The sequence below is a fragment of the Barbus barbus genome, assembly GCF_936440315.1.
Source record: "Barbus barbus genome assembly, chromosome: 34".
NCBI classification, from domain to species: Eukaryota; Metazoa; Chordata; class Actinopteri; order Cypriniformes; family Cyprinidae; genus Barbus; species Barbus barbus.
In genome coordinates this window covers 11,673,965-11,691,650 of record NC_136762.1, presented here as the reverse complement: position 1 = coordinate 11,691,650, position 17,686 = coordinate 11,673,965, and the positions used below count along the sequence as shown (strand labels likewise).

Genomic DNA, 17,686 nt, shown 5'->3' with positions numbered 1-17,686 from the left:
TATTTTACATGTCATGTTTGCCGCTGTTATTTTCCTCGAAATTTACAGAAAGTAAAATCAGTTTTCGGCAGTTACATGCTTTTTCGAATCAAGTTAGACTCGAATCAATTTATAAAGTTCCATGTCTCTCTTCCTTACTGGCTTTTTCATATATCATGTTTAAATTAAAGACTACCTTCTGTTTCTTAAAAGTGCAGAGAGCTTGCCAGAGCCCTGCTGTTTTCCCATCATAATATTAAAATCAGTCCTTCACGATTATGTTGGCATGCTGTCAGCTGGCTGCCTGGACTTCTACCGTCGCTCTGGCAGAGAGGAACTGCAGACTTCTGAGATTTTCCTTCTCTTTCATCACGGCTCACTCATTGGCCATCGCATGCCTGCGCTCATTCCATTTGTCAAAGGACGAAAATGAATAGTCTGACAAAAAAAAATGCACGTAACATCTTACTAAACTAAAAACACGCAACCTGGTAATATTAATGTTATGCCAAACTGTCCCTTTCACTTTTTTTTCCTTCATGTTTGATCATTTTGCACACTTTCTGTTGCGACTAAAACGGGATATTATCTGTTTAGAAATTATGTAGTCAGATTTTTTTTTTTTAATCCCTCTAAATTCAAATGTAAAAACAAAAGGAATAGGAAATGCACTGAGTCGTATTGTAGTGTGACATTTATGCACAGAATTTGTGTTCTGTCCTTTCGGCAGATTTAAACAATGCACAATAAAGGCATTGAAAGCCGGCTGGATTCAGATAAAAGAGAATTGTCATAATAAGAAGCAGCAGACAGCCGACACATGAGGAGAACGCTTCTCAGCTAAATCAAATGAATTGTACAAGTGGGGAAACTGATTGTGATCTGTTTGGTGCAAACAGTGTCATACTGTAGTGGGATTTAAAAAGAGTAATTGTTTTAGCCTAGTGAGCGGATTTGGAAAGTCCTGAAAATAGGTGTCAATTTTAATAATGCAAGGTCTTTCCCAGAATGAAGGAGGAAGTTCCGCTTTCTCTAAAGAGGCAAACTGACATTTTTCTTTTCCGCATCCGTTCTATTTTTGACTTCTGTTGTTGTTTCTGCAGTGATTCATTTCCAGGTGACAGCTATGAACGGTCATATCCACAGCTGACCAAAAATCTGCGATTGCTTCCTCTGTTTAAATTGATCCCACTGCTGAAAGCGCACACGTAAATGGCTGTCTTATAAATGTATTATTTACTGAAATGCAGGAAATTTGTTATGTCTTCCAGAAAACAATTCTCTCAATATTTCACAGCATAGATTGAAAACAGGCACTGGAAAATATAAATGAAAACCACTTGTTTTAAAGTTCAGTCGTTTTTGAGAGACACAGCTACGGATGCAGAGGAGCACGGGGTGGTTTTCTGCCCCTTAATTGTTCTTTCAAATAGAAGGCAGCTGTTGTCTTTTAGAGGCCTGTCGAATTTGCATTATGATTGGATATCGTGACCAGTCGCAATGTCTGATGACAGAGAAATGAAGACAGAGGAGAGGCCCTTTAAAGTGTTAAGGTTTGAGAATGACACATTTGCACTCACACGCCACACCACAGGGACCGTACTTTCCTGGAGCTGATTAGTGTCATGGCATGGCTGCCCAAATTACAGCTCCACAAAGGCTAACATCTTCTATTATCTGGACATGAATGGAAGTTTTCCCCCTTCTTTTTTAAATCAAGAGAATTAGATAAATATGGGAAAATATGTAAACTCACTGCGACATGTTTTCTCCACCCAAAATATGCCTACCGGCCTTTTGCCATTCTGTAATTCCTCCGAAGCCCTGAAATTAAAGCCAGTCAGACAGAAGACTCCTCTTAAAGCTTTGAAGGCTTTCTCCATTAGAGTCGGAGGAGAAATGGTTTGCATTCAACACATTGCACTGAGTGGCATTTCTGTTCTCTGTCTCCATTTAATGTCTTGCATGCTGGTATTTTAATTTCATTTGATCCCCATAAGTCTCTGTGAGGAATAGGGCATTATTCTCTTCTAAGTGAGGGTGTGTGAATGTCAAAGCTGACAGGAAAGTTTTTTTTTTTTTTTTTTTTTGAGAGGACGTTTTCAAGGCATAATTTTGATTACAGAGCTCTTGTAATGCAATCAACACACTTCCTGCTGTGGTAGCTGTTTTTTAAGCTCAAGTTCGGTGGGTGGGTGGCTTTGACGGAGAGACAACAGGCCTCATGTGCGGGTGGCTAATGAATGTCCCTCTTTATGTGGGTCAGTGGTTAATGTTCCCCTTTCTGTCCCTCCGGCTGCAGGTTCCCTCAACACTGACAGCTTCGCTGAGAAACGGCCCCTCCTCGGCGTGTGCAAGAGCACGGGCTCTTCGGGGTGAGTGGACAGCGTCACTTCCACTGTCAGCTCGGCGTAGTGTCTCACATGGTGCCGGAGCTTTCATATTCACAGGTCACGTCTGGTTGTTTTTCAGCTACACACAAGCACAGTTTCAACACAAGCTGAGGCTGATGGCAAAATAATTGAATGACTTTATCAAAAGCAGAGGCTATTATTGTACACTTCTAAACTGCGTAATGTTCCATTTGTTTTGTTTTTGTTTAGGATCTAATCTAATCTATCTATCTATATCTATCTACTAAGATTTTTTTAAAATAAATATAACTCATTAAAGTGACCAACATGTTAATAATATAATTTGCTATGTTATTGAATGTTTATAATGACAACAACAACAACAATAATAATAATAATTGAATATTACTTTATTTTTGATAAACTAAATGCAGCTTTGGTGATCATAGTAGAATTCTTTAAAAAATAACAAATCTTACCAACCCAAACTTTCGAATATGAGTGTACATACATAAATTTATATATATAATAGAAGTTAACTGATAAAGAACCTATTTATGACTTTTTTTTTTGAGCGAATCCTCATTTTACAGCATTTTTCACAAGTGCCTAAAACGTTTAACAGTACTGTAGCATTGCAGGTAGGTTTCTTGAAGCATCTTGGAGACGTTGCCACAGTTCTTCTGGATTTACTACAGGGTTCCCACGGGTCATGAAATTTCTGGAATATCATGGAATTTTAAAAGGTCTATTCCAGACATTGAAAGTCAGGGAATTTTATATTTGTTTTGTCCAAGTCATGGAATATCAGGGATGTTTCTGTTGCTCCAAAAGCGCCTCCTGCTGGCAGAGAATGAATTATCTTTTTCAATAAGCCCCTCTCTCTTTGTTTCTGTTTTCTGCAGCAACTCAGCAATTTTAATATTCTTAATCCTGGGTGAAGCACTTTTGTTTGCCTATGTTATAGTTTAAAGTTAAAGATATTAGTAGTTATTAATAAGGTGAGTGAGTCAGAGAGTCTTATGTTTATTTGATGGTTATTTCACATTTCTTGTTTGTATGAAAGCTAAATACAAATAAAAGGTGAACATTAATTTCTTTGTACCATTTTTATTTCTAAAATATTATACAGTTTTATAGGAGGAGGTATCGACTGAAATTAAGAAATATATCTTGATATAAATTTTGCCAATATCGTCCAGCCCTAGTTTCCATTTATCAAAATGTAATTTTTCTCTAATGTATTTTTCTTATTGCACTGTTTCACATGTTTTGCCTATTGTTATGGTTAGGCTATTTTTAGCGCCATTTTATTCCCTTCCCGCTCGTCAACTGGCAATCGCTTAAGTCAAATGCAGTCACCAGGCTGTACCTGTTAACTAAGGCAAACATGCCAGGAAAATGTAAATTTCAAGATCTTTGGCTACAAAAAAGACTGGGTGTTAAAAGCAGATGACAGAAAATCGAAATGTAAAGTTTGTAAAACTACTATCGAGCTATCAAATATGGAAGAGGGAGCACAGCAGCAGCCTGTTTTTCCATTCATTATAGGTCATAGAAATTCAGCTTTTTAGTCAGTGAAATTCAGGGAATTTGACATTTGGCTTTGAGTGGGAACCCTGTTACTAGTGTTCTAATAATTTTGGTCACCACTGTATATTATAAATGAAAATTGTGTGTGTATGTATATGCACACACACGTCATTAAAACAAATATTTTTGTCAACATTGCTATGCTCTTTTTGTTTTGTGCAAATATATATAAATATGATATATAAAATATATTTTATTGATTAGTTGTTGCAACTAAGGTGTCAGCTGTGAAATAATTTTTGTACAGTGTATACTTTTGGTCAGCTAAGTATTTTTATTGTTGGGTTGAGAAAGTCCAGTTGAGGCATTTAAGATCTTTGCAAGTTTTATGGATATAATAGGCTTGTATTCATCTCCTGGCGTGCGCAACACGAGTGGAGACAAGTAAAACTCTTCATGAGGTGAAACCTATGTGCTAATGAAATGTTCCATCGTTGTACAGTTTATGCCATTTTCCCGTTTTAACATGTGGTGGGGTCCAAGCCACATTCCTCAGTGTGTGCAGCATTTAGATATTATGAGGTACAAATCCTAAGTACATTTGAAAACCTGTAATTTGTTATACATAATAACCTGCATCAAAGGTCTGATGGGGCCAGGGAGTGGCCAAACCCTGCTGGCTGACTGACTGACCGACTTGGTCGGCTCCAGAAGGCCAGACCTGCAACCTTGGACCCCTGACAGAGTCGGACTGCAGTCTGTGAGAAATATGCCCCCTTAGGGAGTGAGAGGGAGCAGGGCGCATCAGTTATTGGCTCCTCTCCTCCCCTCGGCTACGTCTGGCACCTCTTAAAGTGAACTCCTCCGCTGCTGCTGCAAATCTTAACTCAATATTTCCTCCCGAGGAAATAGAATAAGGAAGTCTGTCTTCAGCACACTTTGATGGAGACCACCATCCCAGCCGTTCCAAGACTAGAGCTTTGCTCTGCGGGCGCTTATGCAGCCAAACGCTCCATGTCCGCCCCAACATGGAGACAGACTCTTGACGGTTTGGCTTTGTACTCCTGCAACGGTTGGTCTAATGCTGAAAACATGCCTCGTGTTGAAAACCATAACCCTCTCCCTCCGGGTGAATGGTGTTGCTGCTGCTACGTTCCAGTAGAAGTGTTTGGTAAATAGCCTAGCTCTGTATTTTTCTTTCTTTCTTTTTTTTTTTTTTTTTTGAAAGGCTGCGCTGTGCTTGTTTCTTTCCCCTTTACTGAAATAGTTCATAAACTTACCAAAGTCCTCACACGATTTTTAGTATATAATCATTTTGAAATAACAGCTTTTGTCAACCACCAGTGTGGATGCTGTCTTGACACTCAAATGGAAAACAGATTGCAGTCTTGGCCCATACAGCACTGCTGGTTTAGAAGTTGGTTCACTCAGCTTTAGGCTTAGATTACAAGATTTGCAAATGAAAGGAAAACCAGAAAGAGGAAAAAGCATGTGTGCTAAATCCTTCATTGCAGAACTCCAGCCAGACACATGCGATATAATTTTATCAATGGAGGGGATTATGTCTTAAATCCAAACAATGTATGGATCTGGTGAATTTCCTGACAGCAAAGTACACGCGCCGCCCTTCGTGCTGTGCTACAGTGCCGGTAGGGTTTGCAAATTAGCAAGGAATGTATGCGCTATTCAATCCACCGTTGGCCCCGACTTGTATCTGGAAAGGATTTGCTTTTCCACCATACCATTGTTATTATTTTATTTTTTTAAATTAGTGGTAAAGGTATTACAGTGACCAGGTTTAGCCTGTGTTCTCTCATGCCAAATGCATGCAGCTTTAGTGTCAAGTCAAATTTATAAAAAAATAAAATAACAGAAAGTGTATATATGCTAGCATATAGATGGAATGTAGCCATTAAATTCTCATTTTTAATTCATGATTCCATGGTCTAACAACATTTCAAACCAAAATGAAATAATTAAAAGGTAAATAAATACATACATAAATTAAATAAACGAATAAAAATGAAAAATGGTTAACAACAAAATAATAATAATAATAACAAAATAATTATTTGCAGAACATTTTGATATATCTGCAAAGTCTGGAGCTAAGAAATAAAAAAAATAGTCATTAAGATGGGTTTAAAAGCATGCCATTTAACTGTTTGTGGCTTCTGTAGTTAGTATGTTTAGAAGGGGTAAAAGTTCACCCCACAAGAGGCCTGCTTTTGTTCTCTGGATTGTGGAGAAATTAAGTTGTTGGGCAGGCAGAAAACAGTGCCCTCTCTTCCTTCCCCTCAAATTTCCAGATCTCCATGGAGAGGATGTGGATGATTTTTAAAAAAATTTTTTGCAATCCTCTAATGCAATCCTCTGTCATTGTGGAGATTACAGCTGGACCGCCCTCAGGGACTACAGCACGTGGAGGTTCAGAAGAAGGTCCAGTCCTCACAGGCATAGAGCTATGATTTTTGACTCCACAGCGGCCACACTGTGCCTGGCTCTGGGGCGGTGGCAAAGATCCAGTGACTCTCCCACTGTATGGCTCTGAAGAGCAGAGCCTCATCCTACTGTCTGCCCAGTGTTGTCAATGAGATCTGTTTTTACTTTGTTTCTTTAACCATAGCCCTAATTGTCCTTACCCAAAACTGTATCCATGCAAAGTCCTGCTGGCACTCACTGCCTGCTTATTAATTACACAATAGCTCAGGAGCGGAACCCTGTTTTGTAAAGTGACTATTTTTAAAGCGACTTAGCTAAAGCCTACTGTGCTATTGAGCTGTGCTTTTCATTGCATTTTTATTGAGATGTGAGAAATCCCTCTTAAGTGTATTAAATGATAAATCTCTGTGCATTTGTATTAGACACAGGATTATGGGAGGATTGGGAAGTGATGCTTTTAGAGCCCATGAGCCTGTTACTCTCTTGCCATCACACCCGGAACTGTGAGATCTCTTGGCTCAGATGGTGCGATCATGCAGAGAGCAGTGGAGGTGAAGAGGAGAGATGTCAACTTGTGGTGGGGGCAAAGTACATTTATAGGAATAGTTCACCCAAAAATTCAGACTGCCGCCGTTTAATCCTATAAATTAATGATTTATAATTTCCAATATTAAAGGAATAGTTTTCCCAAAAATGAAAATTTGCTGGAACTTTGATCACCCTCAGACCATCCAAGATGTAGATGGGTTTATTTCTTCAGTATAACAGATTTGGAGAAATTTAGTTTTGCATCACTTGCTCACATGTGGATCGTCTTTAGTGAATGGGTGCCGTCAGAATGAGAGTTCAAACAGCTGATACAAACATCAAAAAAATCCTCAAGTAATCCACATGACTCCAATCCATCAATTAACATGTTCTGAAGTGAAAAGCTGCATGTTTGCAAGAAACGAACCCATCATTAAGGTGTTTTAACTTTAAACCATGGCTTCTGGCCAAAAAATATTTAAAAAGCAGTCCATAATCAATAATAGCGCTTCCTCCAATGAAAACGTCCATCCCTTGTTTTCGTCTTACATCAAAATCCACAGACATGTTTGTTTAGAACTATTTTGGTCTGTTTCCGCTTGTAAACAGCTTGATCTGGCACATTTCTCTCCTGATTCAGACAAGATGACTTTTTCACCTGAGAAAGCAGTGTGGAAAGAGGACTCCTATTTTAGCTGGAAGTTTAAAAAGTTAATGTCTTAAATTTAGTTAAATACAAACATGGAACTTTTAGCTTCACAAGACATGGACTGGAGTTGTGTTGTGGATTATTGTGATGTTTTTATCAGCTGTTTGGACTCTTATTCTGACGGCACCCATTCACTGCAGAGGATCCATTGGTGAGCAAGTGATACAATGCAAAATTTCTCCAAGGGCCAGTTTTACTAACAGCTTGCGCCAGCAAAAACTGTCTTTTGGCGTTAAAATAGTAGTGTCAGGTTTTACTAAAGATGTGCAGTGACGAATTAGCGCTGAAAAGGTGTGGACACAGTTAATTTTGTGCCTGACCTTATTGAATATGCATTTCTAAGAATTTCCCTTTCAGACGCAAAATTTCTGGGAGGAGAGAAATTTCTTCAAATGAATCACGCAACGAGATTTACTAACGTTTGCGCTCGTCAAATGACTGGCAATTGTGCCATTAATTAACGGCCCAAAAAAGCATGTCTTAAACTATTTTGAGCTTGAAATGGATGCAATTTGTTGCTAGAAGGAGGCACCACAGAGAACAGAGAGCATGTGGTAGAAGGGAGAGGATTTTTCCACACGTATTAATTTGTTTGGAAAGAACACATTATCCGAACATATCGTTTGCCAAGCCATGTTATTTATAATTTGCTTCAGGAAATAAAAGACGACTTGGAACCCCCTCAACTACTTGCAATACCAGCTAAGCTATATCAAAACTGTTGCAACCCTTCATTTTTTTGGCCTCTGGTTTTTTTCAAATTACTTTGGCTTATTTATTTCTTTATTGTTTATTCGTGACTACGCTAATTTGCGCTGCATTTGCTATATTGCGTTGGTCAATATGTAAATGATCTGTTGCATCTGTGTTCCTTAATTTGCGCGTTGTTAGTAAATTACCCGCAGAAATTTCCACGCCCATCGGTGCTGTTTTGGAATTACGCTCTCATGCTAATTTGCCCTGTTTAGTAAAACTGGCCCCAAATGTCTTCTAATAAAGAAACAAACTAATCTACATCTTGGATGGTCTGAGGGTGAGTAAATGTTTAGCAAATTTTCATTTTGGGAGAATTATTCTTTAAGTGGCTAAAACTAATTGTGACCGGTGCTGGCAAAATGAGTCGGAATGCGCAAATTTTCAAAAATGTTTTTTATTTTCACATTCTCGATTAAAATATCTTCAAAATTATATATGACTTGTTAGAATCGGAATAAAAAAAAAAAAGACTGCGCTACAGCCGTTTGAAGGCAATAGAGGCAGCAGATCTGATTTTGAGAAAAATCAAGTTAAAAATTCCAAAGCAGAATCACCAAGCAACGTTGCATATTTTCCTCCAATACTTTTCTTAATAATAGTTACTATATTATTAATCACAATATAGCTATTTTTATTTTATCTTTGTTATTAAAAACAAGAACAAAGATGCAAATAAACAGTATTTAATCAAGAGCAGCGAGTGATTCTGTGTTTTCTTTTAATGTAACATTGAGACAGATCTATATTAAGACCTACTGTAATGCATGGATAAAATATAATGTTAAACATCAGATTTTCCTTCAATTATTAACTAAACGTTCATGTCAGTCATAACAGATTATGATGTGAATCTTGCCAATACATATTTCGCAATGTACTTTATAAGGGAGATCGGGCGCTCGCGGAAAGGCGCGTCTTATGCACTTATACTTTGCAAATGTCAGTCAGCACAATCATGATCAGCATGGGTTTGAAAATCATATTTCACTGGTCATCAATAATTCGATATGAATATTAACAAAGCTGGAATGCTGCGCTTTGCAACAATAGACTTACAACTTGTGGTGAGAAGCAGTAGCTGTCGTCCAGAAGTGCGCAGAGAAAAAGGTACTCCTCTCAAAAAACGTACAAATAAAGATAATTTTAGATGTTTAATTACTATTTGGAGCATTGGGATCGCTAGAAGAGGGCTTGATGAACTCATTTTTGTGAAAACCTCAAATTCGACCAAAACTGACATTTTTCACTTCTTTTGCCTATAGCTCAAAATTAGCCTGTGCGACTTCCGTTCTGGCGAAATGAGTCGGGTCACAATTGTTTAGCTCTTTTGGCATTTATTGTTTGTGTGTACACTATGCTCCCGGAGTGCTCTGCCGTGCAAAGGCAAAAGACCTTAACTTTGATTTTGGTCGAAAAAGAGTTATTGTTATTTTTGGGACATTCAAGAAATCCTTTATAATGTGCATAAGTATCTTGAATGAATTTTGTTGTTTTTCCGGTGAAAATAATCGGTGGTCTCAACGGTAACTTCGAAAAGCCCTGGAGAAACAAGGCAGAACACCGTATAACAACAGTAACGGCTCTTTTGCTTTGTTTGGAACGCTCAAATTGAGTTACCTGCACTTGACGGCTTGGAGTTATATGGTGTTCTGTCTTTTTTTACTGTATGCTGCATTTAAATTACGGTGTAGACAAAAGAATTAGATCTCAATCTACCAAACAGCTCCATATAACAAAGCACTGTAAAGACTATACCTTGGCAGCAATACGTAATCGTGAATAACCTTTATAAAGATTTGTATTTTTTCCTTTTTATAATGCAGATTATTTACCAGGCTGTCACTTCTAGTTGGACGTGTGTGGATTCGAATGCCGTAGCATAATCAATCATAAAATCAAATCAAAATAGCTTACTAACAGTTCGCAATTAAATCCATATTACCTTTTCTACTACCTTTTCTTGTAACCCGATAAAATCAATCCATGGAGATGAACGTCGTCGGAGATGTTTAATCCACAAGCATTCTGAGATTTATTCCTGCTTGCTGGCATTCACATCAATCCACAATTCGTTCTTTTAGGTTAGGCTATTTCATTCAAGTCAATATAAAAGCAATTATGCTATGTCTAACATTATTTTACGTTACTGAGCATAGCAAATAAATTGGTTGCAAAACAGTCACGTTTTACTTTTAGTCTGCTTGTTACTGTCAAAAAACCTTAATACAGTCGCATTACTATATGCAATAGCCTATATAAGATAGCCCATGATCAGTAGATTTTATACAGGTGTTACTGTAACGATTTTGTAAATGTTGATCAGCAACCAAATATTGATAATGTGGAAGTTACTGCCTTTTGCCTTGGTGTGACTTCTCATTTTTTTGCAGACAGTGCAAAGGAAGAGTACAGTAACTTCAAAATAGGGGTAAAAAAATCAAGTTTGAGCTCACAATTTTTTAATGTAGATAATTTTCATTACTAAAACATCTAATTGCCAAATTTCCAGTGTCCTACCTATAATTCATTTGGCTGGACAAATAAAAAAGTTTAAAGTCATTTTTGTCAGTTTCACACTATAGCGAGTTAAGGTCTTTTGACTTCGTAGTGCAGTGCTGATAAAGTGTAATATTTCATCTCTCATGCTACTGGCTCAATTGCCTTTTTTTGGCCCACACACAGGATATAAACATTAGTTTGTCTCTTTCCTCTGCTGTTGCATTTGATGCATGGGTCTTGCTTTAAAACCGGTGTTTGCTTTTCGGTTCTTATGTAGACATTAAAAATGATTAGATGAAATAAAACCTCTTTATGGTCATGAATCATCTGAGATGTCTAATTCTTTATTTGGAAGCTCAGGGAGTAAAAAGCAATGTTAAAAGTTTATCACCCCACCTCACACACATTCTCTTTTTTTCCCTCTGACATTTGCGTTATTTTACCATATGTATCTTTTGCTTCATGTTTCAGTGTAATTTGAGGCAAGCGTTATGATCTGCTGATAGGTCTGACAGACACAATCCTCACTCTTACAGTCATGTTAAAGATAAATGCATTTCCTTCCCATGATGGATCCTTCACGTCCACCCTTCAAGTTATTTGGAAAGTTCATGCCAGGTGCATATTTGGATCTCAGATCATCGCTGTGTGCTTTTTCATGCTGACTGGATGACCACATAATTCAAGCTCTCTGAGGATGGGAATCTCATGGCTTTGAAGTTTTCTCTGTTTTTCAAGGGCACTTGTCTCAGATCGGTTTTCCATGAGCATACGTCTCCTTATCTTTCCGATTAATTGTAGAGGAGGCGCACAGGCGTGTAACCTCATCCTTTTCATGATTGTGCAAATTTAGGAGTAATGTGCTTATTACCTTTCTTAAGTTAAAAAATAAATCTTTTTTTTTTTTTTTTTTTTAATAGGATGCCAGTATCCTCTTTAATTGAACATTTCCAAGAACATTATTATTTTTTAAAAATGTAATACTTATATTTATCTTTTAAAAAGCTACTTTTTTAATATACTAGTGTACATTTTTCATTATATATTTTAATTTACTTATTCATTTTAATCTGGATAATTGTTACGTTTTTCCTACAGTTGTATAGCACTTTGAGTCAACTGCTGTTGCTTTAAATGTTTAATAATGGTTACATGTTTAATGGCTTTACATGAACAAAGTAGCAAAAAGGTACAAAGATATTACTATTTTTTTTCCCCCAATTATATTCTAAACCTTTTTCCCATGACTAATACGAGACGAAGACGAGACAATAATAAGGTCAATAAACGATAACTATGACTATATATCAACATGCCATTTCGTTGACAAAATAAGACAAGACTAAAATGTATTCCAAAAAAAATTTAACTTTACCAAAAACGTTTTTTATTTTTGTCAAAAAGGAGATAAAATGTTACTGCAGACTGCTCTACACGCCTCTACTATGAGAGCTTTTTTCATGTGCAGTTGCCAGATATCAAGAATTGAGCACAGATCTGCACAGAACTCCCCGAATCAGAGCTTCGCTGTTACATGAATACAGTTTCTGCCTGGTGTTTTGCTTATTTTAAGCAATCTGGCAATCATGTGCACGCACTCACTCCTCATTTCGGAAGCGGCGCCGCAGCCGATGATCTGAAAACCGACAAACAAGCTGGAGTTTAGCGAACTAAATGAAAGTGTCCCTCAGCCGGTCTGTGTTGTGTCATGAGATCTCGACTTTGTGATTGCTGAATAAATGCACTTACTCAACCGTTGTTGTTTTAATTGAGAAATAGGCTATTGCCATTTGGAATCAGTGGAATTTCAGTGGAATTTCACAGTTATAATATTTTTCATTTGCTTTACCAGTTTTCATAATGTAGACAGCGAGATTGCATAAGACTTTGGTATTAATTTATATAATAAAAAGCCTAATAAATCAGTGCACTAGATGAGGTAAAATACACCATGTACATGTCCACATTCTATTGATTTGTGCTTACTGGTGAAAGTGCAATACCTGAAATGCAGAAGTAAATTTCTCAAATGACAACAATCATTATGATTATAATTTTGCGTTTTCATTGACTAAAACTAGACTAAATACTTCAGGTTTTCTTTGACTAAAATTAGACTAAAATACAATAGATTTTCTAGGACTAAAACTAGACTAAAATGTTTAGACTTTTAGTCGACTAAAACTCAATAGGATAAGGTTGACTAAATATGATAAAAACTAACAAGGTCACTAAGACTAAAATTGAAATAGCTGACGAAATTAACACTAGTTCTCAGACCTGAACTGTCCACTTCGCCATCCCTGTCTCTCTTTCTGTTCTGTTTTTTTTTTTAGTAATTAAATGCTGTAAACGCCAGTACAAGAGCACCAGTGCCCCTGCAACAGGCTCTTCATTTCAATGTGTTTCCAATATGCATGCGAATCTGTGGAGAGCCCAGTGAAAGAGGAGGAAATGTATTTCTGGCAGTGCTGCAGACATGAAGCTGCGGTTGAACTTTTTACCCTAATTACTTTCCCGCTAATGCCCACGGCGTGCTGGAATCAAAGGGCCCCCTCAGGCCCCAAGAAGCCTGTGATGTGGCCAGCGTTTGTTGTGTGTTGAAGCTCGGCTTGAGAAAGACAGGGGCAGAAAGAGAGAGAGAGAGAGCTCAAAATTGTGACAGATTTTTTTTTCTGCTCAAATGTCTCAGTTACCACCCACCTCACTTGTTGCCTACAAAAATAGAGTAATTGTTTTCATCTGTGTTTTTACATTGCCGTACTTGGAAATAGCTGTTATAAATCAATACGAGGCTGGCTCGAGGGACTTATCACGGTCCAGAGATCAGAGTTGCGATTTGTCTGTTTCTTCATTTTCCTCAAACACCTTTTGAAAAGAAATATCTCACACTTCAAGCATCTGTTTTCCATGTTTCTCGAACGATAGAGGATAATAAAAGAGCTTCATATCTAGCTTTATCTCAGAAGAAACAATACGTGGAGTGGGTTTATCGCAGGTTTAGGCAATTCAACTTTTGAAAAAACTTAAACATTGTCCACTTTTAACAGATTTATTGTTATTTTTATTTATGGTGCATTTATTGAGTTTAGTTAAGCTCATGTTTTGTGGTGTGTTTCTCAGAAGGTCGGCTGGTATTTTGGGGTAAGGCAGTATTTGTTTTGCCTTTCCAGAGCATGTAATTGTCTGTTCGTATTCGGAAAGCTTGTAAAGTAGCTGAAGCCAAAATTCGATGACGTCGCCTTGTAAATGGATTTACTCGCTAGCACTGTTCTTAGTTTCCAGACTTCCTATTTTATATTCCTTTTCCCTTGTCAGTTTCCGTTCAGGTTAGTGAAATGATTAAAACCTCACAATGTAAAAAGCACCAAAATGGTTATCTTACTGGGTTCAGAGTCATGCTGAAATACAGACATCAAAACATTTACGAGATTATAAAAGTGATGAGTTGGCCAGCTCGTCACATAGTGGCATAATGTGCGTAATTACCATTGTAAACATATGTGATGCTAAAATTAAGCCAAACCTTAACTGTAAAAATTGTTAATGTTCCACTCGAGAGTGACTTTTCCCATTTGGTTACCACGAGGGAGGCTAAGACCAGAAAAAGGCCTTTTTTATTGTCTTACCATGCTGAGGGGAGATGGATTTTGCAGGTGTGTGTCTAGGAAGTTTTGTGGCATTGTACCCAGCTATTAGACGCGCCTTTTGAGATTGTGGATATTCACATTTGAAGCATTGTGAAGTTGTCATGCCGAATAAAGAAGGTTGAATTTACCAGACACGAACTTGTGAGTTCAGGTCACCACCACTTCCAGTATGTAAAATAACTGAAACATATTTTTAAAGAAAATATAGAGTTCTTTCTAGATTTTTTTATTTTTTAGTGCCTATGCTTTTTCTAAATGGTCAGTGACAAGTAAGAATGTGTTATTTGAAAGAGAGAGCCTGATTTCTCAGGCAAACAGGGAAAAAAGGATTCTCTGCTCTTTATCCTTAACATTATGATAACACAATACATTTTATGGCCTTATGTTAATCAGATTTAGTATATGTATTAACTTGGCCTTTGCTAAAGAAATGGCCTGGATGAAAGTGACATATATAAAGTCGGATGACTGAAGCCATAGGACAGGTCATAATATCTGTGCTCAATATCACCTAAAAGTGTGCTACACTGAAACGCTGATATGATTTTATAACGATAATTGAAATTTACTGACGCTTTCAAATCGAAGTCTCTATTCTCAGTGAGAGGAAATTGTATTATGTTGAGCGTGCACTGCGTCCATTAGTAGCGGACCATTAGTTACAATGCAAAAAGGCAAACAATTGAAGTGGCCAATTTGATGATTCTTTTTTCAAGGCTATCATTGGCCCTTTAATCAATCTGGGAGCATATCATTTGTGTCACATTGGCTCTAAAACGCTTTAAATTGGATTGATCTGACCCAGATTATATTGAAATCAATGAATAGTGGCTCTAAAACAAGTTTAGGAAGTTAAATGCCCCTATTAATCTCTGTGTCTGAATCCAGAGGGGTTTTAGCTATGATGATGATATCTTTGTAGATAGCTGTGTCTCTCTCACCGAGACTGCAAACGTACGCAGCTGTGAAAGGACAGCAGAAGAGAATAAAAATGCAGACTAATAGCTTTCGCAGATTTTTACGGTCATACGTTTGACAAACTTAAACTACGTTCACACAGCAGGCAAGGCAATGTAAGTCTCCAAAATGTTATGATATATTAATAAATTAAAATTATTATTATATTATATTAGCATTTACCTAAAATAAAAAGCAATTTTTTTTAACATTATACACTATACCATTCAGAACCTTTTTGAGAGGGGTTATAGAAATTAATACTTTTATTTAGCAAGGATGCTTTAAATTTATCAAAAGTCATGATAAAGACATTTTATAATGTTATAAAATATTTCTATTTCAGATAAATGCTTCTATTCATCAAAGAAACATGAAAAATTCTACTTCGCTCTTTTCAACATAATAATAATAATAATAATAATAATACATGTTTTTTGAGCAGCAAATCAGAATATTAGAATGATTTCTGAAGGATCATGTGACTGGAGTAATGATGCTAAAAACTCAACTTTGAAATTGCAGGAATAAGTTACATTTTAAAATGTTCAAATATAAAACATTTGATTACATGACTTTAAATAGTAAAAATATTTCAAATTTCTACAGTTTTTTTTTTCTTCTGTACTTTGGATCAAATAAATGCAGGCTTGGTGAGCAGAAGAGACTTCTTTAAAAAAAACATAAAAAATCTTACAATTCAAAAACTTTTGACCGGTAGAGAGTGTGTGTGTGCGTGTGCGTGAGTGAGTATAATTTTTTTCCCATGTTTTCTATTATAGATGTATGATAAATGAATTATTTATTATTTATTTTATTTACATTATTGGCAAAAAAGGAGTTAAGATTTGTAATATGTATGTATTGCTATAAATATATATTTTTAGTTGATGGATACTACACTACACTACATGGTATTAGTCCTTAAAATAAAACTTTTTTAAAACTGTATGAAACCAACATGAAAGAGTACATTTCTGAGAACTACAAATTTAATTGTTTTTTTTTTTTTCTTTATCGATGACTCTCTTATTTGTTGTTGACACAAATACGACTGATTTCAAACACTGATTGAAAAGAATTAATGTCTGTCTGACTTGGTTTTATTTATTTTCACTAGACTGTCCAGTCGCTGCCCTGTGATTGTGTGTTTGTATTTGTGATGTGGCTCTGAGACAGGATTGTTACTGGCGGCTGGCGATGTAGAGATGCAGCTCTGGGCACATGTTCATGTCTGCGGTGGGTTCTACTGCTTACTGGATTGTGTCGTTGACATGCATACTGTAATCCAGCCCTGGGTAAGCCAGCAAACTCAAACTCCCACAGTGGGCTGAGACAGACTGCGGGTCAGTTTTGCCACACAACTTTACCTGTTGGACAATCCGGACCTCCAAATGGCCATAGCACGATTTAAGACTTGTGGGACGATTCCATCAATCACTGATGGATCTGAGACACTGAGCCTCAGCTGCATGCTTGACCTTCCAGACTTTGAGAATAGGATGTGTATCACACACATAGCGAGCCTCCTGCTCCAAGACATAATCATACTATCTTTAAAACATTATGCGCAATATGTCCACCCTGACCTCAAGCCACAATGCTGAGGAGAAGTGGCTCAAATGGCAGCTGTTTGGGAACAGGCTCAAAGTACAGGCTGGATTCGCAATCATCACGGCTTCACTCAGAGATCACTCACTGTCTGTGAAAGTAATGACAAATTAAAAACCTCCCTGGCTCTTCATCACTCAGAATCAGAACTCGAAAGTATAGGATGTTGAGAGACACCACAGCTTTTTTCATTTATGGTTTAAGTACTTCCATGTTCCACAATTTGTGGTTTGATGTCTTGGCTGCTTTGTAAAAACTGATATGTGCATATTTGGAAAAAGAGTCGTTTCCTCGACATGCTGTCCATACTGTTTTATCCACTGTTTGCATGCTTGTAAATTATGAATGAGGAGTAAAATGACTTTTTCCAACATTAAAAAAGGGGAAACAAAGAAAAGGGTGAATTTGAGAGCTTTTAAAATGAGATGTTTAAACAAGTAGGTATAAAACGCTGTGCTATCTTGTAAAAATGAACGCATTTTTTTTTTTTTTTTTTTTTTTTTCAATTCAGTGCCATTTTTCTGCTTGAATATTTATTATTGATGGCTCTTAATGACTGGCTAGTTGTTCTGTTTCTCTCTCTATTTCTCTCTCCCTCCATAATAATAATAATAATAAGTATTTGTTTGCTTGTTTCCAGTTTTGATGCGTTTTATTTTCCACATGTT

General features: G+C 36.9%; 1 protein-coding gene across 3 annotated transcripts in view; it reads left to right on the top strand.

The window, feature by feature from the left end:
• Positions 1–17,686, top strand: part of LOC306853973 (BCAS3 microtubule associated cell migration factor) — a 252,960-nt gene that overhangs the window by 12,038 nt on the left and 223,236 nt on the right. For all 3 annotated transcript variants that reach the window (XM_079391712.1, XM_079391713.1, XM_079391714.1), the window contains exon 7: positions 2,282–2,354. In XM_079391712.1, the coding sequence (XP_079247838.1) occupies positions 2,282–2,354 (73 nt within the window). The remainder of the gene's footprint in view (positions 1–2,281; positions 2,355–17,686) is intronic.